This window comes from Tachyglossus aculeatus, chromosome 23, assembly GCF_015852505.1.
Source record: "Tachyglossus aculeatus isolate mTacAcu1 chromosome 23, mTacAcu1.pri, whole genome shotgun sequence".
Lineage (NCBI taxonomy): Eukaryota > Metazoa > Chordata > Mammalia > Monotremata > Tachyglossidae > Tachyglossus > Tachyglossus aculeatus.
This window is the reverse complement of record NC_052088.1, coordinates 30,828,842-30,850,583: the sequence shown is the minus strand read 5'-3', so window position 1 is coordinate 30,850,583 and position 21,742 is coordinate 30,828,842. Positions and strand designations below refer to the sequence as shown.

General features: G+C 45.6%; 1 protein-coding gene across 1 annotated transcript in view; it reads right to left on the bottom strand.

Annotated features, from left to right (window-relative positions):
- Positions 1-21,742, bottom strand: part of FAM174A (family with sequence similarity 174 member A) — a gene marked incomplete at its 5' end in the record, with an annotated part of 51,606 nt that overhangs the window by 16,060 nt on the left and 13,804 nt on the right. The window contains one exon of the mRNA XM_038765569.1: positions 8,911-9,045. Within this exon, the coding sequence (XP_038621497.1) occupies positions 8,911-9,045 (135 nt within the window). The remainder of the gene's footprint in view (positions 1-8,910; positions 9,046-21,742) is intronic.

Genomic DNA, 21,742 nt, shown 5'->3' with positions numbered 1-21,742 from the left:
CCCGTGTGGGGGATAGAGGATAGGAGGGCTGAGAAGGTACAGACTGTAAGTTCCTTGAGGGCAGAGATTTTATCTACCAACTCACCCCAGCGCTTAGTACGGTACCTGATGCTGTGAGCGCTTAATGGATACCATAATTATTATAATTAAGCACTCAATAAATGCCAGGGATTGACTGAAGACACAAGGGGCTATAGGGACTGGATAAGATGGAGGCCATCCTGGCTGAAGAGGTCTTCCCTGATTAAGCTTTCTATCCCCACCTCCCTCCCCGTTGGGCCTTGCCTATGCGCTTGGATGTGGGACCTCCAGGCTTTTGAAATTCGCCATGCCCCCAACCCCACAGCCTTTAGGGACACACCTTTAAACGTGGTTGACTCATCTGCTCTGCACACAGTAAGTGCTCAATAAATACGATTGATTGATTGATTGATTGATCTGGTAATTCAGGGATCCAGGCAGGTCACCAGCCTCCAGCTTCTCTCTGTTATTATCAGGAGGTGAAGAAAGGGGGAGAAAGGGCCTGCCATGGTCACAGTCTCTTTCCCAGTGATAGAGCCCGGCCCGGGAGTCAGCAGGTCATGGGTTCTAATCCCGGCTCCGCCACTTGTCTGCTGGGTAACCTTGGGCAAGTCACTCCAATTTTCTGGGCCTCAGTTACCTCATCTATAAAATGGGGATTAAGACTGTGAGCCCCACATGGGGCACCTGATTCCCTTGTGTCTACCCCAATGCTTAGAACAGTGCAGAGCACATAGTAAGTGCTTAGCAAATACCATCAATAGTATTATAATTCCCTCATCTGGAAAATGGGCATTGAGACTGTGAGCCCCATGTGGGACAGGGGCTGTGTCCAAAGGGATTTGCTTGTATCTACCCCAGCGCTTAGTACCGTGCCAGGCACATAGTAAGTGCTTACCAAATACCACAATCATTATTATTATTATTATTATTATTATTATTATTATTATTATTATTATTATTATTATTTTATCTTACTCTTTCATAGGCCCCAAATAGCTTAGCTGCTTTCCAAATTTCTCATCCAAAAGTTTTTGGATCGCACATTCTCCCAGCAAAGTGACAGGCTCTATGACAGCACGTACTGTTTAAGTACATTAATTACTATCTAGGCTTAAAGTCATCGGTCAATCAACTTGTATTTATTGAGCGTGCAGAGCAATGGCCTAAGCGCTTGGGAGAAGACAACTGGATTTGAAGACACTGTCCAGGAAAACGTGGACAGCACTATTTAACATGTTTGGCCCTCCAGAGAGCTCTAAGGCCTCTGTTTTTGCAATGAACATTAATCATTCCTTTTCAGTTGCTTCTGTGTGCTGCATGCTGGGGCTAAACTTAGGAATTGATCCTTAAAATGCTTCGAGCCAATACTGAAGGCCATAATTTGCAAATTAGGACAGTTTTCCTTCTATTTGAGCACCGTAAAATAGAATTTGTTTTCTAAACGGGAAAGTTTAAGTGAGGGTTGAGGGGAAAAATAATCCGATTCCAAATTCAGATCTATTTGTTGATTTTAATAATTCAGAAAATACCTGGCAGTAAACTTCTTTTTAACAAAATGCCGTGAGACCACAGTAAAGAAAACCCATTTAGGTGAAGTAATAAGGGGGTGGTTGTGAGGGTATAAAATCAGAGAATTTTAGGTGGAAATTAATGTCAAATATTGTCAAAAGGGAGCCCCCACAGTGATGTTTCCTGGTTCCCGAACCTGCCTTTAAAAATTTCCTGAGCATTAAAAACAAACATTAGAGGCAGTAATTAGGGGTGACTTACACTGCTCAACTCTAAGCAGAGACCTAAGGTAGAATTCACATTTCATATGTTGTCGCATTCGTCCCTTTTCGTTTTACATTACAAAGCAGCCATTTGTAACTCAAGTTCTGTTGAGAATGCCCATGTGTCTATTTTCCACATTTTTCTTCTGGAAAAATGAAAGTAACTTGAAGCTTAAGTCACAACACACATTACCCTCTGGTTCTTCAACAAACAGGCCTGAAATACCCCGCTTTGGTTAACGCCACCAAGGCCTGGTTTTTAAATGGATGCTCGATTACTCCCGACGTAGTGCTTTTAAAGCGAGGAGAAATAAAACCATTTTGCTTACAGCAACGGGTTCTAAGGGGCTTTTAGCTCAGGGGCCCTAACCTATTTATTCCTCCGATTTATAAAATGCATTTTTTCTGCCTTCACTGAGGAACTTGAGCACAAAGTTTAGACAGAAGCTGACTGTCAAAAATATAATCTTAACATCCCTCTGCCCAGGTTCAAACCTTATGAGACCGGGGCTCTCTCAGACCATTATGGGTGTGAAATTGTATTAGAAGTTGCTCTGTGGATCGTGTCTTCTTCCCCTTTCCATCCCTATAGATGGAACTTGGGAGCTGCGGTTAGATCATCTGGCTAGGTCAGAGGTTAGTAGTAGAGCGGCGTTAGCAATGTGGACCTTTGCAAAACCTAGGCGGAAAATACAGATACAGACAGATATACTCAGGCAACGTCAGCATTGCTTTGTCCATCTGAACCAGCTATTTTTTTTAAAAAAAAATTCCTTTTATACCGTAAGGTCTTGGGGAGGGAAAAGACTGTTCTTTTTACCTCAACTCTATAATTCTCACTTAGCAGTAGTAATTCATTCATTCATTCAAATATATTGAGCACTTACTATGTGCAGAGCACTCTACTAAGCGCTTGGGATGGTACAACAAAACAATATAGAGACACATTCCCTGCCCACAACGAGTAATGATAGTATTTATTATTCATCTACTTTGTGGAAAGCACTCTACTAAGCACTGTAAGCTCCCTCTAATAATAATGATAATGACTGGGGTATTTGTTAAGCACTTACTATGTTCCAGGCACTGTACTAAGCACTGGGGTGGATACAAGCAAGACTGTGAGCCCACTGTTGGGTAGGGACTGTCTCTATATGTTGCCAATTTGTACTTCCCAAGCGCTTAGTACAGTGCTCTGCACACAGTAAGCGCTCAATAAATACAATTGATGATGATGATGATGTTGAAAACAGTCCCTGTCCCGCATGGGGTTCACAGTCCTAATCCCCATTTTATAGATGAGGTAACTGAAGCACAGAGAAGTTAAGTGACTTGCCCAAGGCCACACAACTGACGAGTGGCAGGTCCGTGCTCTATCAATCAATCAATCAATCATATTTATTGAGCGCTTACTGTGTGCAGAGCACTGTACTAAGCGCTTGGGAAGTACAAGTTGGCAACATATACAGTCCCTACCCAACAGTGGGCTCTTCCACTAGGCCATGCCTCTTCCCCTCTAAACTGTAAACTCACTGTGGGGAGTGGATGTGTCTTTTATATTACTGTACTGAACTCTCCCAAGCACTTAGCGTTCTGCACATAACGCTCAATAAATATGACTGATAAGACGTACGCTGATCTGATGAAAACTAACAAGTTCCCTGGCCCTCGAGCGGCTCACAGTCTTGTCTGGTGACAGACAAGGAAGGAAAGGGGAAATGACAAAAAAACCCAATAACATGGAAAAATAAGATTGAAACAAACTCCCCAGGAGTTGCAGTCTCATGCTCCTCATCGCCTAGGCACAGAAGGAGCAGGCCTAGTGAGCCCACTGTTGGGTAGGGACTGTCTCTATATGTTGCCAACTTGTACTTCCCAAGCGCTTAGTACAGTGCTCTGCACACAGTAAGCGCTCAATAAATATGACTGAGTGATTGAGTGATTGATTGATTGATGCAACACAGGCCTGGGGGGGTCAGAGGACCCGAGTTCTAACACTGGCTCTACCACTTCTCTGCCACGTGACCCTGGGCAAATCACTCGGTGGCTCGGTTTCCTAATCGTAAAATGGGGAATTAAATGCCTATCCCCCTCTCCCTTACACTGTGAGTCCCACGTGGAACAGGGATGGTATCCAAACTAATTATTGTGTATCTAATTATTGTGTCACTTAATACAATGCCAGGCACAGAGTAGGGCTGAACAAATACCACAGCTGTTGTTATTGTACTCTTCTCTGGACCCAAAAATTGCTAGGGGAGAGGGTAAAGGTGGGTTGGAGAGAGAGAGAGAGTGAGAGAGAGTGAGTGAGTCCGTGCAGAATTTTGGGATTGAAATTTAAATAGCAAATCCGGGCAAACTGAAGGGGAAAACCGGTTAACTGTCATTTCTTCATCTTTGGCCTCCCAGCTAGGTCACTTGGGATCATGCAGTAAATTGTCCCTTTCATAGTCCTTGAAAAGCAAGAGCTAGAACAGGCCACTGAAAGGCCGGTGGTATTCAGATTTAAGCCTCCAGGACACGGCAAACTTGCTTTGAACCGGCAAGCCCAGCTCATTAGCCACTTTCATGTCAGTTCCCGGTCCCTGAAGCTACAGAAAACCCAGCTTCTGCACGCATAATACAACTATAATACATGGCTGGAAGGCTTTATTGGAAGGAATATTTTTTATTATTCTCTGTCTAAAACATATTGTTTAGGTTGCTTTTATCTATCGAGGTAGTGAGTTCAACCAATGTTTTATCAGCGCTATGAGGACTCAGGTGTCTGGAACAATTTATAGACTGCAATCTTGGGGATTCTAACAGGCCCATCCTCATTACTTTACACTTAGTCTTTATAAAAACATTTTTGACTCTGTATGGAGGAGAGAAATATAAAATGAACTTCCTCCGGTCTTCAGGCCCAAGGGAATTTGGAGTAGGAGCTGGCAGAGAGCTGCCCAAGGTCTGGGGACTGGAAAAACCCTTCAGGGGTGAGCTGCTCAAGCAAGAGCAAAGTCACACATCACCACCTCCTTCTCCGCTCCACCTTTCCCCATCTGATGGGTGACTGACTGGGAAAATGGAGAGCAAAGTCACACCCCCGGGTCCCAAAGAGCTACCCCAGCGGAGGGGGTGGGAAGATAATGATCCAAATTCTGGCCCGGTTTCCGATGCTTGATCCAGTCCAGATCCAGGCCAGATGGTGTGGGATATACCAGGAGATTCCATGATAATCCCTAGTTCCAATGACCCTAGAGGAGGCTGAGATTACTAAAAATATTGATAATGATAGTAATTGTGGTATTTGTTAAGCCCTATGTGCCAGGAACTGTACTTTGCACTGGGGTAGATACAAGATAATAATAATAATAACAATAATGGCATTTATTTAGTGCTTACTATGTGCAAAGCACTATTCTAAGCCCTGGAGAGGTTACAAGGTGACCAGGTTGTCCCATGTGGGGCTCACAGTCTAAATCCCCATTTTACAGACGAGGGAACTGAGGCACAGAGTAGTTAAGTGACTTTCCCAAAGTCACACAGCTAACAGTTGGCAGAGCCGGGATTCAAACCCATGTCCTCTGACTCCAAAGCCCGTGCTCTTTCTGCTGAGCCATAGGATAATCAGGTTGGTCACAGTTCATGTCCCAGGCGTGGATCACGGTCTTCACTCTCATTTTACAGATGAGGTAACTGAGGCACGGAGAAGCCAAGTGGCTTGGCCCAGGTCACACAGCAGACGAGTGGCGGAGACGGGATTAGAACCCACGTCCTCTAACTCCCAGGCGCGGGGTCCTTCCACTAGGCCACCTTACTGATGACAATAACAGGGGTCTCTGTTAAGTGCTAACTATGAGCCAAATCTTGTGCTAAGCACTGAGGTACGGAGAACATCATCAGACTGGACAGTGTCCCTGTCTCACATGGGGCTCATAGTTCATTCATTCAATCGTATTTATTGAGTGTATCGTATTTACAATCGTACAATTGTAAATAAGGCATGGAGAACATCGTCAGACTGGACAATGTCCCTGTCTCACATGGGGCTCATAGTTCATTCATTCATTCAATCGTATTTATTGACCGTATCGTATGTACAATCGTATTTATTGATAGTCTAAGAGGAAGGGAGAACAGATTAATTAATTAATAATGGCATTTATTAAGCGCTTACTGTGTGCAAAGCACTGTTCTAAGCGTTGGGGAGGTTACAAGGTGACCAGGTTGTCCCACAGGGGGGCTCACAGTCTTAATCCCCATTTTACAGATGAGGTAACTGAGGCCCAGAGAAGTGAAGTGACTTGCCCAAAGTCACACAGCTGACAATTGGTGGAGCTGGGATTTGAACCCACGACCTCTGACTCCAAAGCCCATGCTCTCTCCACTGAGCCACGCTGCTTCTCAACAGATATTGAACCCCGGTCTCCAGACCGGGAAATAAAGGGCTCGGAGAAGTTAAGTAACTCGCCCTCGGTCACACGGCAGGCAAAGGGCCGAGCCACAGTTAGAACCCAGGTCTCCTGATTCCCAGGCCTGACTCTTTTCACTAGACCCCACTGCTTCCTCATCGACATCAGTATGATATTGGCTAAATGCCTGTGTGATGCTCCCATCAGATTCAGATCAAAGAAGGTCTTGAATGGTGGCCGGAGTTTCAGTACTTGCTTAATGGCAGATTATCCCACAAACATTAAATCCCAACAAAGCCACCTATCTTGCTGTGCCCAAATCTGTCTTTTCCACTTGGGGGTCTTCGTTGCCACCCCAATGGCTGAAGGGGAAATCTGGGGCTATAATAATAATAACGGTGGTATTTGTTAAGCGCTTACTATGTGCAAAGCACTGTTCTAAGCGCTGGGGGGGGATACAAGGTGATCAGGTTGTCCCACTTGGGGCTCACAGTCTTAATCTCCATTTTACAGATGAGGTAACTGAGGCACAGAGAAGCTAAGTGGCTTGCCCAAGGTCACACAGCTTCCCAGTGGCCGAGACGGGATTCGAACCCATGACCTCTGACTCCCAAGCCCGCGCTCTTTCCACTGAGCCGTGCTGCCAGAAACGTCGGCTCACAGGACAACTTGCTACACCTTTCGTGCTTCACCTTCCTCGAAGTTGGTATATCAAGCCTGGCGGAGGTTGCGGGGGGGGCGGCAGAAAAATGAGGGCACGGTGGAGAAGCACGGGAAAAAAGCTAAAGACAGGCAAGGGAGTGGTGAGCAGGATGTTACGAGGATGGCAGAATTTAGGAAGTCCTACGGCCAGTGGAATATAAGAGTTCCACAGGGAGGGAAGGTTAGAGAAGGGGGAAAACAGAACTAGACAACTCGATATTATCTCCTCACCTCCTATCTCTCTGGCTGCTCCTTCTCAGTCTCTTTCTCAGGCTCCTCCTCCGCCTCCCACCTTCAAAACGAGGCTCAGTTTTGGGTTCCCTTCTATTCGCCGTCTATGCCGACTCCTTTGGAGAACTCATTTGTTCCCAGTTTCCCAATTTACTGTGGATGATTCCTCAATCTACCTCTCTGGCCCTGATCTCGCTCCTTCTCTGCAGACCTGCATTTCCTCCTGCCTTCAGGACATTTCTGCGTGGATGGGCCCACTGACACCTCAAAAACGTTCAAACCAGAACTACTCATTTCTCTGCTCAAACGCTGTCCTCCACATGACTTATGCGACACTACAGAGACCACGGAATAAAGGGAGTGAGTCGGGCGACACGGAGGGAAAGAGGAGCTGAGGGAAAGGGGGGGCTTAGTCTGGGAAGGCCTCTTGGAGAAGGGGAGCCTTCAGTAGGGCTTTGAATGGGGGGAAGAATGATTGTTTGGTGGATTTGAGGAGGAAGGGCGTTCCAGGCAAGAGGCAGGACATGGCCCAGAGATTGATGGTGGTGTAGGTGACAACTAGGCACAGTGAAAAGGTTAGCAACAGAGGAGCGGAGTGTGCGGGCTAGGATGGAGAAGGAGAAAAGGGAGGGGAGGTAGGAGGGGGCAAGCTGATGGACAGCTTTGAAGCCATCATCAAACTCATTACCACTGGCTCTAAGGCCCTCACTTAGCTCTCCTCCTCCTATCTTACCTCGCTAATCTACTACATCCTAATCTGCACACTCTGTTCCTCTAATGCCAATTTATTTCCTGTACCCCAATCTCAACTATCTCACTGCCAAACCCTTGCCCATATGCCCTAGAACTCTCTCCCTCATCACATCCACATCACATCCAATCACCACATTCAAAGTCCTCCTAAAATCACATCTTCTCCATGAAGCCTACCCTAAGCCGTCATTTCTCCTCCCCTCCCCTCCCTCCTGCATCATCTTTGGACTTGGATTTGTACTCACTAAGCACTGGACATTCAACTCCACGGCATTTATGTACACATCCTTACATTCTGCCATTTCCACTATCACTAATTTCTTTTCAAGTCTGTCTTCCCCTCAAGACTGAAAGCTCCTTGTGGGCAGAGACCGTGACTGCCAACTCTTTTGAACTGTATTCTCCCAAGTGCTTAGTACAGTGTTCTGCACACAGTAAGGGCTCAAAAAACACCACTGTTTGGCTGACTGATTGAGGTTCTCAATCTGCTTGTTTGCTTGTTACAGAATGGGAAATAACAGATCTTGGGAAATAAAAATCAACATTTTCAGACTCTAATGTTAAAAAAGGCATTCGAGCCATGGGTAAAATGCCCGTTACGAGCAGCTCGCTGGAATTTCTTTGAATTTTTTTCAAATGATTGTCAAAATCAATTTTTGCATGCCAGAAATCCTCTGGGGGCTATCGTAGCTATTAAATTGGAGTGAATTACCTAATTAAGAGAGCTCAAAACTGCATATTCTGTCAGGACGGATCAGATGATTATTTTCTTCTCTCTAATTATTATGACTTTCTTCTTGGTGTGTTCATCTACATGAAATAATTAGAATGCCCTTCTAGCACGTCATTTTATGACTGTATAACTACCCGAGATTTAAAACAACACCACTGAAATGTCAGAAAAGGGGAAAATCCACACCAAGTTCTATCTCCAATGTACACTGCACGACATTGCAAGAGGAAATTAGTTTCTTCAAATGTACACTCTAATATTTTCACTCTCCCCCATCGAAATGATGTCCTTCTCAACTAACCTTCGAGGGTGATTGGCATCAAATGCTGTTATCTCATCGTCATCTTCATCTTGCTCTAACGGTGTCAACTCCATATTTTCTAGATTAGTGTCCAAGACGCCATACTTCCGTGTCTTCCTATTTCTTCTTCTCATCCTACGAAACAAAGGTTTACAACGGGAGGGTTTTAAATCGGTTATATTGAAAAATCAAAACAAGAATCCACGCACATCTAGAATTGTCTTCATATCTGAGGGTGACTCTGCTTAGGGGGAAATCCCAGGCTTGTGTGTGAGTCTGACTGAAGAGACCAATGATTCAGTCCACAATGTGTGTATAAAAAAGAATATCCTTTGCCAAACACACACACCTACCACTTGCAGGGCCACTGAATTCTAATCTGACAATGCCACACACTCATTCATTCTGTATATATGTATATATGCTTGTACATATTTATTACTCTATTTATTTATTTTACTTGTACATATCTATTCTATTTATTTTATTTTGTTAGTACGTTTGGTTTTGTTCTCTGTCTTCCCCTTTTAGACTGTGAGCCCACTGTTGGGTAGGGACTGTCTCTATATGTTGCCAACTTGTACTTCCCAAGCGCTTAGTACAGTGCTCTGCACACAGTAGCGCTCAATAAATACAATTGATTGATTGATTGATTGATTCATACTTCTCTGTGCCTCATTTACCTCACTGGTAAAATGGGGCGCTAACGCTGTGAGACCTGAACTGAGACCTACTTGATGAGCTCAGATCTACCCAGCACTCAATAGAGTGCCTGGAACGTGGTAAGTGCATAACAAATACCATTAAAAAAAACAAACCCACTTGTGAAATTCCTACTCAGTCTTCCAGTCTCTTCCCTCTCCAATCCATACTTCACTTTGGTGCCTGTTTTTTAAAACGCTGTTCCGTACACATCTCCTCCACTCCTCAAATACCTCCAAAGGTGGCCCGTTCCTCTTTGCATCAGTCAATCAACGGTATTCACTGAGTGCTTACTGTGTGTACAGCACTGTACTAAACACTTGGGAGACTACACTATAACAGAGTTGGCAGACATGTACCCTGCCCACAATGAGCTTACGGTCTAGAGTGGGATGGAGCAGAAACTCCTAAGGCACTTGATCATCTTTCTTCCCTTACATACCATCATTCCTCTCCCACTACAACTCACTGCCCCCACGCACTCTGCTCCCCTAACACCAACCTCCTCACCGATTTCATCTCTCGTCGTCAACCCCTCGCTCACTCATTCATTCATTCAATCTTATTTACTGAGCACTTATTGTGTGCAGAGCACTGAACTATGTGCTTGGGAAGTACAAGTCGGCAACATATAGAGACGGTCCCTACCCAACAATGGGCTCACAGTCTAGAAAGGGGAGACAGACAACAAAACAAAACGTGTGGACAGGTGTCAAGTCAGCAGAATAAACAGAAGTAAAGCTAGATGCACATCAGTAACAAAATAAATGGAATAGTAAATATGTACAAGTAAAATGGAGTAATAAATCTATACAAACATATATACAGTTGCAGTGGGGAGGGGAAGGAGGTAGGGCAGGGGGGATGGGGAGGAGAGGAAAAAGGGGGCTCAGTCTGGAAAGGCCTCCTGGAGGAGGTGAGCTCTCAGTAGGGCTTTGAAGGGAGGAAGAGAGCTAGCTTGGCAGATGTGCAGAGGGAGGGCATTCCAGGCCAGGGGGAGGACATGGGCCGGGGGTCGATGGTGGGACAGGCGAGAACGAGGTTGGCAGCAGAGGAGCGGAGGGTGCAGACTGGGCTGGAGAAAGAGAGAAGGGAGATGAGGTAGAAAGGGGTGAGGTGATGGAGAGCCCTGAAGCCAAGAGTGAGGAGTTTTTGCTTGATGCTCAGACCATCCATTTCCCCTGGACCCACCTAAATCTGTCAGATAACTTCACCATTTCTCTCTCCATCCTCCCTTTTAAAAAAAAACAACAACAAAAAAACGGTATTTGTTAAGCGCTTACCATGTGCCAGGCACTCTACTGAGCACTGGGGTAGATACAGGCTAATCAGATCCTGTTACACATGGGGCTCATAGCTTTAATCTCCATTTCACAGTTGAAGTAACTGAGAAGTCCAGTAAAGGCACAGAGAAGTGAAGGGACATGTCCAAGGTCACCCAGCAGACAAGAGGCAGAGCCAGCATTAAAACCCAGGTCCTTCTGATGCCCCGGCTCGTGCTCTTTCCACTATGTCATGCTGCCCTTCTGAAATGACAACTCCTCTGTTAGATAATAATAGTAATGACGACTTTTGTTAAGTGCTTATTAAGTGCCCAGCACCGTTCTAAGCACTGGGGGGGATACAAGGTAATCAGATTGTCCCACTTCGGGCTCACAGTATTAATCCCCATTTTCCAGATGAGGTAATTGAGGCCCAGAAAACTTAAGTGACTTGCCCAAAGTCACATAGCGGACAAGCGGTGGAGCCAGAATTAGAACCCATGACCACCGGCTCCCAAGCCCGGGCTCTTTCCACTGAGCCACGCTGCTTCTGATTAATCTAACATCTCTCAATTCCACTACTGCCATTTCAGCACTTTCACATTCTGTGTTGTACTCTCCCAAGCACTTAGTACAGTGCTTTGCATATACCAGGCACTCAATAAATACGAATGAATGAATGATTTGGACTCTCTGCTGTTCTCATATACATATTTTAATACACTATTTCTTCCCCCTACCTTTAGCTGATTTTAGTGTCTTTTCCCACTGATGGATTGTAAACGCCTTGAGGGCAAGGATCATCTCTATTAAATTCATTCATTCATTCATTCAATCGTATTTATTGAGCGCTTACTGTGTGCAGAGCACTGTACTAAGCGCTTGGGAAGTACAAGTTGGCAACACATAGAGACGGTCCCTACCCAACAGCGGGCTCACAGTCTAGAAGGGGGAGACAGACAACAAAACAAAACGTATTAACAAAATAAAAATAAAGAGAATAAACATGTACAAGTAAAATAAATAGAGTAATAAATATATACAAACATATATGCATATATACAGGTGCTGTGGGGAGGGGAAGGAGGTAAGGCGGGGGATGGGGAGGGGGAGAGGAAGGAGGGGGCTCAGTCTGGGAAGGCCTCCTGGAGGAGATTAGTTAAGGTTAAGCGCTTAGTACAGTGCTCTGCACATAGAAAGCGTTCAATAAATACGATTGAATGAATGAGGTGAGCTCTCAGTAGGGCTATAAATCTACTGTAGTTCCCTAAGCACTTAATATCATGATAATAAATTGTTACTATGCATCAAACACTGTTCTAAGCAGTGGGGAAGATACAAGTAAATCAGGTTGGACATGGTCCCTGTCCCACAGTTGAGGAAAAGGAGGCACAGAGAAGTTACGTAACCCACCCCAGGTCACACAGCAAGCAAGCAGTGGCAGAGCCGGGATTAGAACTAAGGTCCTCTGACTCCAGGGCCTGTGTTCTTTTCCTCTAGGCCGTGCTGCTTCCAATCAATACTGTTGATTGATTGATGGGTCAGGGATCATATCTTTTACCGCTACTGATTCTCCCCCGTGCCTAGTTCTCAGTACTCTACTCAAACACTACTGACTGATCGGCTGATATTTACAAACCCTTCACTTCTAGCCTAGGAAAACAACTCTACCCCTTGACTGATACAATTCAAACCATCCATCAGCTGCTTTTGCCTCCCAACAGCTACAGAGATGGTTCCCGTGGGTTTAAAGCATTAGATCCGTTTCCCCGGCTTGCTCTTTTCCATGAAGCAGTGTGGTCTAGTGGAAAGAATACAAGACGACCTGGAGTTCTGCTCCAGGCTCACTCTTTTCCATGAAGCAGCGTGGCTCGGTGGAAAGAGCCCGGGCTTTGGAGTCAGAGGTCGTGGGTTAAAACCCCGTCTCCACAAGTTGTCAGCTGTGTGACTTTGGGCAAGTCACTTCACTTCTCTGGGCCTCAGTTACCTCAACTGTAAAGTGGGGATTAGGACTGTGAGCCCCCCGTGGGACAACCGGATCACCTTGTAACCTCCCCAGTGCTTAGAACAGTGCTTTGCACATAGAAAGCACTTAATGCCATTATTATTATTATTATTATTATTATTATTACTCCCAGGTCCATCACTTGGGCAAGTCAGTTAATTTCCCTAGACCTCAATGGACATTCAATACTTGTCCTCCTCTAACACCAATCTCCTCACTGTGACTAGATTTCATCTCTCGCCGTCAACCCCTCACTCAGCCTTCCATCCTCCCTGGACCCACATATTCTGGCAGACCACTTCCCTATTTATTTATTATTGATTATACTCTATTTATACTCTGAATCCCGTATGGGACTTGGACTGTGTCTGACCAGTTTATCTTGTATCAACCAAAGCGCTTTGAACGGTGCTTGGCACATAGTAGGCACTTAACAAATATCATGATTATTATTTTCATTATTGCTATGCTTAATTTTAGTTAGAAAGCTTAAATCCAGCCCTTCCTGCTACACAAAAATTCACTTTATGCCTAAATTTCGCTCTATCATGAGGGTCGTATTCTGGCAAAACCCTACATTAGGGAAGCCTATTTTGTATCCTGAAAACAGACTATTGTGCATATAGCTTTAATTCTATTTGTTCTTACGACTTTGACACGTCTCCATGTTTTGTTTTGTTGTCTGTCTCCCCCTTCTAGACTGTGAGCCCGTTGTTGGGTAGGGACAGTCTCCATATGTCGCCAACTTGTACTTCCCAAGCGCTTAGTACAGTGCTCTGCACACAGTAAGCACTCAATAAATACGATTGAATGAATGAATGATGCCGCATATGTGAACAAAGAACACTTCTGTCCAACATCAAGGTGCACGGTGAGTCTTCGGAAGAACGTTTCCTGACTCCCTAATGTTCCGGCCGAATTTCATCATGGAAACACAAAGCTGACCGGTCCGTTCTTTACCTGTGAAGTAAGAAATCGCTCATTGCTTCTTTATCAGGAATGGATTTTTCCTGTTAAGGAAAATTCTGGGGACTTTTTTGTGGAGAAACCATCCTTCCATTTTTTTAAATGCTTTAACTTTTGGAAATTATAGGTTTTAATTAAGGGTTTCAAAAAAAAAGCAAAAAAGCAGTGCTCCCCTTTGTCCAAGTGGTCCTGGCAATCAATCACAGTTAACTGAGCATTTATTGTATGGAGAAGAGCACTGTACTAAGCGCTTGGTGGTGTACGATGTAACAGAATCGGAAGACACATTCCCTGCCCACAGCAAGCTTACGGTCTAGAGGGGAGACAGGCGTTAATGTAAATATATGATGTCTATGTACATAATAATAATTTGGTATTTGTTAAGCGCTTACTATGTGCAAAGCTCTGTTCTAAGCGCTGGGAAGGATACAAGCTGATCAGGTGGTCCCTTGTGGGGCTCACAATCTTAATCCCCATTTTACAGATGAGGTCACTGAGGCACAGAGAATTCATTCATTCATTCAATTGTATTTATTGAGCGCTTACTGTGTGCAGAGCACTGTACTAAGCACTTAGGAAGTACAAGTTGGCAACATATAGAGACAGTCCCTACCCAACAGTGGGCTCACAGTCTAGAAAGTGGGCTCACGGAGAAGTTAAGTGACTTACCCAAAGTCACACAGCTGACAAGTGGCGGAGCCGGGATTAGAACCCATGACCTTCAGTTACAGATATATACATAAGTGTTGTGTTCTGAGGGAGGGGTGAAAAAAAAGAATAAATCTAAATTTAAGGGTGATGCTGTGGGGTTGAGGGAGGGGTGAATAAAGGGAGCAAATTCAAGTGCCATGGCGAAGCTGAATGCAGTGGGAGAAAAGGAAATGAGAGTCTAGTCAGGGGAGGCATGTTGGAAGAGATGTGCCTTAAAAAGGCTTAGAAGGTGGGGAGACTAATTGTCAGATACAAAGGAGGAGGGCGTTCCAGATAAGAGGCAGGACGTGGGCGAGAGTTTGGCGGCGACGAGAATAATGGGATCGGGTACACTGGCGTAACATGTCTACAGAGGACAGGGCACTAGTGCCTCTTGTGTGAGGGTAGACCAGTGGGGGCATGCTGGAACGGAGGGAGTGTTAGGAGGGGAATGGCCTGATTGTTGGAGGAATCAGTGAGGGAGCCCCAGGGGCCTTCATTGGGACCACCAAAAATGTCCATTGTGAATGTACGGGATTCCCTCTGGAGTGGGTGCGGAAGAGCCTTGGGGTTCGGAATGGGGGACTTCCAGCTCTCATTCCTGTGACATTTGATATCTCCTCGGGTCCTGTGACACGCTATCTTATCGTACGCCACAGGACAGAGCACCGGCTTGGGAAGCAAGAGCCCCGGGGCCCAATCCCAATTTGGCCACTGGCCCCTTGGGAGACCGAGGACAAGTCTGAGCCTCAGTTTCCTCATCTCTCAAATGGGAAAGGCACGTGCTCTCCCTTCCCCTTAGATTGTAATTACCGTGTGGGACAGGGACCATGTCTGATGGGATTACTTTGGACCTATTTAGTACAGTGCTGAGCACTTAGCGCTTAGTAAATATGATTGATTGAATGACCTACCTCAGCATTTAGCACAGTGCTTGTCACCTAGTAAGCCCCCTGCTCCTCAAAGCCCTCTAGTGATTGACCATTCCACATGGAGCAGAAACTCCTAACCTTTGGTTTTAATGCACAAAATCAGCGCTTGTGCTATCTCTCTCCCTCAAGCAATTGTATTTATTGAGCACTTTTCGCAGAGCATGGTATTAGGACCTTGGGAGAGCACAATACAACAGAATTAGCAGACCCGTTCCCTACCCATTCATTCATTGTCATGTTTATTGAGCACTTATTCATTCAGTCGTATTTATTGAGCACTTACAGAGTACTCTACTAAGTGCCTGGAAGTACAAGTTGGCAACATATAGAGACAGTCCCTACCCAACAGTGGGCTCTAAAAGGGGGAGACAGAGAACAAAACCAAACATACTAACAAAATAAAATAAATAGAATAGATATGTACAAGTAAAATAAATAAATAGAGTAGCAAATATGTACAAACATATATACATATATACAGGTGCTGTGGGGCGGGAGGGAGGTAAGATGTGGGGGGATGGAGAGGGGGACGAGGGGGAGAGGAAGGAAGGGGCTCAGTCTGGGAAGGCCTCCTGGAGGAGGTGAGCTCTCAGTAGGGCCTTGAAGGGAGGAAGAGAGATAGCTTGGCGGATGGGCAGAGGGAGGGCATTCCAGGCCCGGGGGATTCCCTTGAGGCTCCTCGTGCCTCGGTTATTCACTCAGCAAAGCAAATGGCTCCGGCAGCCCAGAAAGGACTGTGTTCGGGCCCAGGGCTGGAAATGGGCCCCTCGTGCCCAGCAGCTCGGGGCCACTAAATGGTACCCCGAGCCGCCTGAGGCGATCGCTTGTCTTCCGCGACGCCCCAGGGAGCGATTGAAGCCCTGGAGAGACTCCAGCCCAATAGCTCGGCGGACTGCGGGGATAGGGAATGACTGAAAATTGCTCCTCGGTGAACTAAAACTGGGTCACGCTCTCGAAAATCTCCGGCGGGCTCTCTAAAATCTCAATTCCTTTTTCCATCGTCCTCAATGATCTCAGCCTGGTTCTCTTTCGGGGCCTTTGGCTCCCAGGCCCGCGTTCTTTCCATTAGGCCATGCTGCTATCCTAAAGCCCCAGCTGCGGGAGGTACAGATCAGGACTTGGGGCTCCTTTATTTCGAGGAGGCGATCCGGCGTCGTGGCGTCCAGGTCGCACGGACCGGATCGGATGTCGAAACAATCATCGGTAGCCGCTTCGAGACATCTGGAGAAGCAGCGTGGCTCAGTGGAAAGAGCACGGGCTTTGGAGTCAGAGGTCATGGGTTCGAATCCCAGCTCCACCACGTGTCTGCTGTGTGACCTTGGGCAAGTCACTTAACTTCTCGGAGTCTCAGTTACCTCATCTGTAAAATGGGGGTGATGACTGTGAGCCCCATGCGGGACAACCTGATCACCTTGTATCCCCCCCCAGTGCTTAGAACAGTGCTTTGCACATAGTAAGCGCTTAATAAATGCCATTATTATTATCATTATTATTATTATTATTATTATTATTTTATCCCAGCTCTGCCACATACCTGCTGTGTGACCCTGGGCAAGTCACTTAACTTCTCTGTGCCTCAGTTCCCTCATCTGTCAAATGGGGATGAAGACTGTGAGCCCCACGTGGGACAACCTGATCACCCTGTATCCCCCCCAGCGCTTAGAACAGTGCTTGGCACACAGTAAGCGCTTAACAAATGCCATCATTATTATTATTATTATTATTTGATTTTATATCGACAAAGCCAATTTCCTCAACAATCCGTACTTCACATTTTATAGCTCCAGAGTGATGTCAGTCAGCCCTATGGTTCTCGACCAACAGCAGCTTTAAATATGTTAAAGCCATGCTTGAGACTGCAGAAAAAATATCTGAATAACGATCCGCACACTTCTTAGGCTAATTCTTCTAGTATGACTAGGCCTACCCTAAAAGTGGAAAACAAAGATTAGGTTTCAAGCAGCAAAGAATACCAGTTGGGTATTTTGCTTGACTTCCTCATGAGGAAAGTTTATTTTACTTGTACATATCTATTCTATTTATTTTATTTTGTTAGTATGTTTGGTTTTGTTCTCTGTCTCCCCCTTTTAGACTGAGAGCCCACTGTTGGGTAGGGACTGTCTCTATGTGTTGCCAATTTGTACTTCCCAAGCGCTTAGTACAGTGCTCTGCACATAGTAAGCGCTCAATAAATACGATTGATGATGACGATGATGATGAGGCACGATTCCGAGGACCCTCCTTCGGAGGGCTGCCAGATTCATTCATTCATTCAATCGTATTTATTGAGCGCTTACTGTGTGCAGAGGACTGTACTAAGCGCTTGGGAAGTACAAGTTGGCAACATATAGAGACGGTCCCTACCCAACAGTGGGCTCACAGTCCACTAGCATAAACGTGGGTTTCACTCTTACTAGATTTGGAAATAAAAATAAACGGTCCTCACTGCCACCTCTCCTACAGCTTCCACTCCGTCCAAAAGACTCCACTCCACAGTCTTTTAGACTGTGAGCCCACTGTTGGGTAGGGACTGTCTCTATATGTTGCCAATTTGTACTTCCCAAGCGCTTAGTACAGTGCTCTGCACATAGTAAGCGCTCAATAAATACGATTGATGATGAAGAAATGGAGATGTATCTGGTGGAAGGTAAATAGAGGCAGCCATACTGGGGATGGGCCACCATTTTGGCTTACCGGCTACTTCTTTTTAATGATCCTGCGTGGGCAGTGCAGAGGGCCAAGGCATGATGGTGCTTAGTACAGTGCTCTGCACACAGTAAGCGCTCAATAAATACAATTGAATGAATGAATGATGGGAAGAGATCTGATGTCTAGGCCGTATTTTTGCTCCCTCTGAGCCACGCGGTACTTTTGGGACCGCTTAGGAAGATTAAATGATAATAACAATAATAATAATTTGTTAAGCGCTTACTGTGTGCCAGACAATGTACTAAGCGCCAGGGTAGGTGCAGGCAAATCAGGCTGGACACAGTTTCTGTCCCACATGGGGCTGACGCACCTGGCCCTCACTCTGAGCCCTTTGTAACTTACATTCAAACTCTCCAAGTTTCAGAATGCTTTCATTTGAGATGACATTTCTGGTTTTCATATGTGGGCTGCAGTGTAAAAAAAAAAAAAAAATTAACTTAAAACCAACACAAAAAAGCCTCATAAAATTTCTCTAAAAATGTGGGGGGAATTAACTCAGCCATAACAGAATAAAAAGTCCATTTCATTTTACTATTCTGACAGCGAAACTCTTTGCGCCCACCAGATTTACTAGAACTGGGAGTTCTGTTAAATGGAGGATAATTTCAGGGAGATGTTAGAGACAATATCGCTTAGGACATTTACAGCCAGCCTGGGATGTAACTGTTGGCTGCTCCTACTGTGAGCCCACTGTTGGGTAGGGACTGTCTCTATATGTTGCCAATATGTACTTCCCAAGCGCTTAGTACAGTGCTCTGCACATAGTAAGTGCTCAATAAATACGATTGACGATGATAAGAAGAGATGGGGGAAAGGGGGAGGGAGTTGCAATAGGGTAGGGGGTTAGGGCAGGCTGACAGACACATCTCTGCCCACAACAAGCTTACAGTCTAGAGGGGAAGCCCGATATTAATATAAAGAAATACATTACGGGTATATACATAAGTGCTACGGGGAAGAGGGAGGGATTGAATATAGGGTGCAATTCCAAGTAAATCCTTTTTATATTGTATTTTCTCAGGCACTTCCCTGATTCAATCATATTTATGACAATGCCCTGCATATTCATTCATTCAATCATATTTATTTGAGCGCTTACTGTGTGCAGAGCACTGTACTAAGCGCTTGGGAAAATACAATATAGCAACAGAGACAATCCTTGCCCACAACGAGCTCACAGTCTAGAATGGGGGGAATGCTCTGCACATAGTAAATGATCAATAAATACCACCAATGGATTGATTGATTGAGTGAGGGTAGTGGACTAAGACCCCAGTCCACGCTGGAGAAGCAGCGTGGCTCAGTGGAAAGAGCCCGGGCTTTGGAATCAGAGGTCATGGGTTCAAATCCCAGCTCCGCCAACTGTCACCTGTGTGACTTTGTGTAACTCACTTCACTTCTCTGGGCCTCAGTTACCTCATCTGTAAAATGGGGATTAAGACTGTGAGCCCCCTGTGCGACAACCTGATCACCTTGTAACCTCTCCAAAGCTTAGAACAGTGCTTTGCACATGGTAAGCGCTTAATAAATGCCATTATTATTATTATTATTATTATTATTATTATAGTAAATGATCAATAAATACCGCCGATGGATTGATTGATTGAGTGAGGGTAGTGGACTAAGACCCCAATCCACACTGGAGAAGCAGCGTGGCTCAGTGGAAAGAGCATGGGCTTTGGAGTCAGAGGTCATGGGTTCAAATCCCGGCTCCGCCAACTGTCAGCTGTGTGACTTTGGGCAACTCACTTAACTTCTCTGTGCCTCAGCTACCTCATCTGTAAAATGGGGATTAAAACTGTGAGCCCCCTGTGGGACAACGTGATCCTCTTGTAACCTCCCCAGCGCTTAGGACAGTGCTTTGCATATAGTAAGCACTTAACAAATACTATCATTATTATTATATCTTACGTTTGTTCCCCATGTCCCTCCGCTGGCTTGACCCACAGAAACGTGTGAGCGGAAAGAGCAAGGTGATGATGACCAGTGACACAAGACGGGTGTCCATGGAGTCGATTTACAGATGTGGAAACCAAGTCACAGAGAAGTGAAGTGACTTGCTCAAGGTCACACAGCCGGCGAGTAAAGGAGCTGGAATTAGAACTCAGGCCCTTTGACTCCGAGGCTCGTGCTCTTTCCACTAGGCCATACCACTTCTCCGTAAGTAGTACAACTATAAAGGCGAATGTGAATTTCTGCACAGGGGCTGGACCACATATTTTAAACCTCATTCTCTTTTCTGCTCGTTCACTATCTGCCACCAGATCTTCCATTCCCTAATGCCTTTTAATTGCCAGTGTTTTGTCAATCTGATGGGAAAGTGTCAGCAGTGAGCCGATTGGTTTTTTATGTGTCCTTTCACTGACCCAACGCCAAAACGAGGACTTCTGGGGAATTCCGGTCCCCTGGCTCCTGACTTAATGGTGGGAATGGTGTGGATCCTGGGTTTTCATTTTTGCCCACCCCCCCCCCGCCCAACCCACTCCTTCATTATCTCCAAGTGTCACTTCCACACAAACCCCCTTGGACAAGGGCATCGCTTGAGAGGATAGCGTTGCTTGGAGTCCAAGGACTGCTCGGATAGAGAGTCGTGGTGTTGTGCTCTCCCAAGCGCTTAGTACAGTGTGCACAGTAAGCACTCAATAAATACGACTGATAGAATGAATGAATGGTCTGATGAAGGATGGCCCATGGAGAAGGGATCTAGCCAGGCCCTTGGCTTCGTAGAGGTCTTTTCTCAGAGTGCTAGCCAAGTGATGGATGCTTTTGGGGTTAGAGGGGATGGGGAGCAGGGGGGGAATCATCCAAATCTGCCTAGGGGAAGAAGTGATTAGGGGCACTACGCTGACCCCCTAAACAACTGCCCTTTTTTAAAAAAATGGCATTTGTTAAGGGCTTACTATGTGCCAGGCACTGTACTAAGCACTGGGGTAGGTTGGACACAGCCCATTCCCACATGGGGCTCCCTGTATTAATCCCCATTTTATAGATGAGGGAACTGAACCCCAGAGAAGTCAATACGTTGCCCAAGGTCGCACAGCAGACAAGTGGAAGAGCCAGGATTAGAAGTCAGGTCCTTCTGATTCCTGGGTTGGGCTCTACCCACTAGGCCACGCTGCTTCTCAAGAAATATCACTGACTGACTGAATTTTTACTTTGCAATCCACTATAACCTTAGGTTCTTCTGCGAAGGAAGCCCTCGGCTAATCTTTCCTCATCTTGTACTTCTCAAGTTTGTTTACCCTTCCTCAGGGAATCGCCCTATATTTAGCAACAATATCCATCCTGTTCTTAATCGGCGTATTAAGGTCATTTTGAACGATGAGGACTTGAAGTTATCCAACAGTCAGGTCACTGACCTGTTAAGAATTTCTAGTCGAACAGAATAACTTTATAGCCGTATTACTTACAGAAAAGCAGCAAGGCCTAGTGGAAAGAGCACGAGCCTGGGAGTCCGAGGACCTGAGTTCTAATTCCAGCTCCTTTACTCGCCTGCTGTGTGACCTTGGGCAAGTCACTTCACTTCTCTGTGACTTCGCACCTGTAAAATGGGGATTCAACACCTG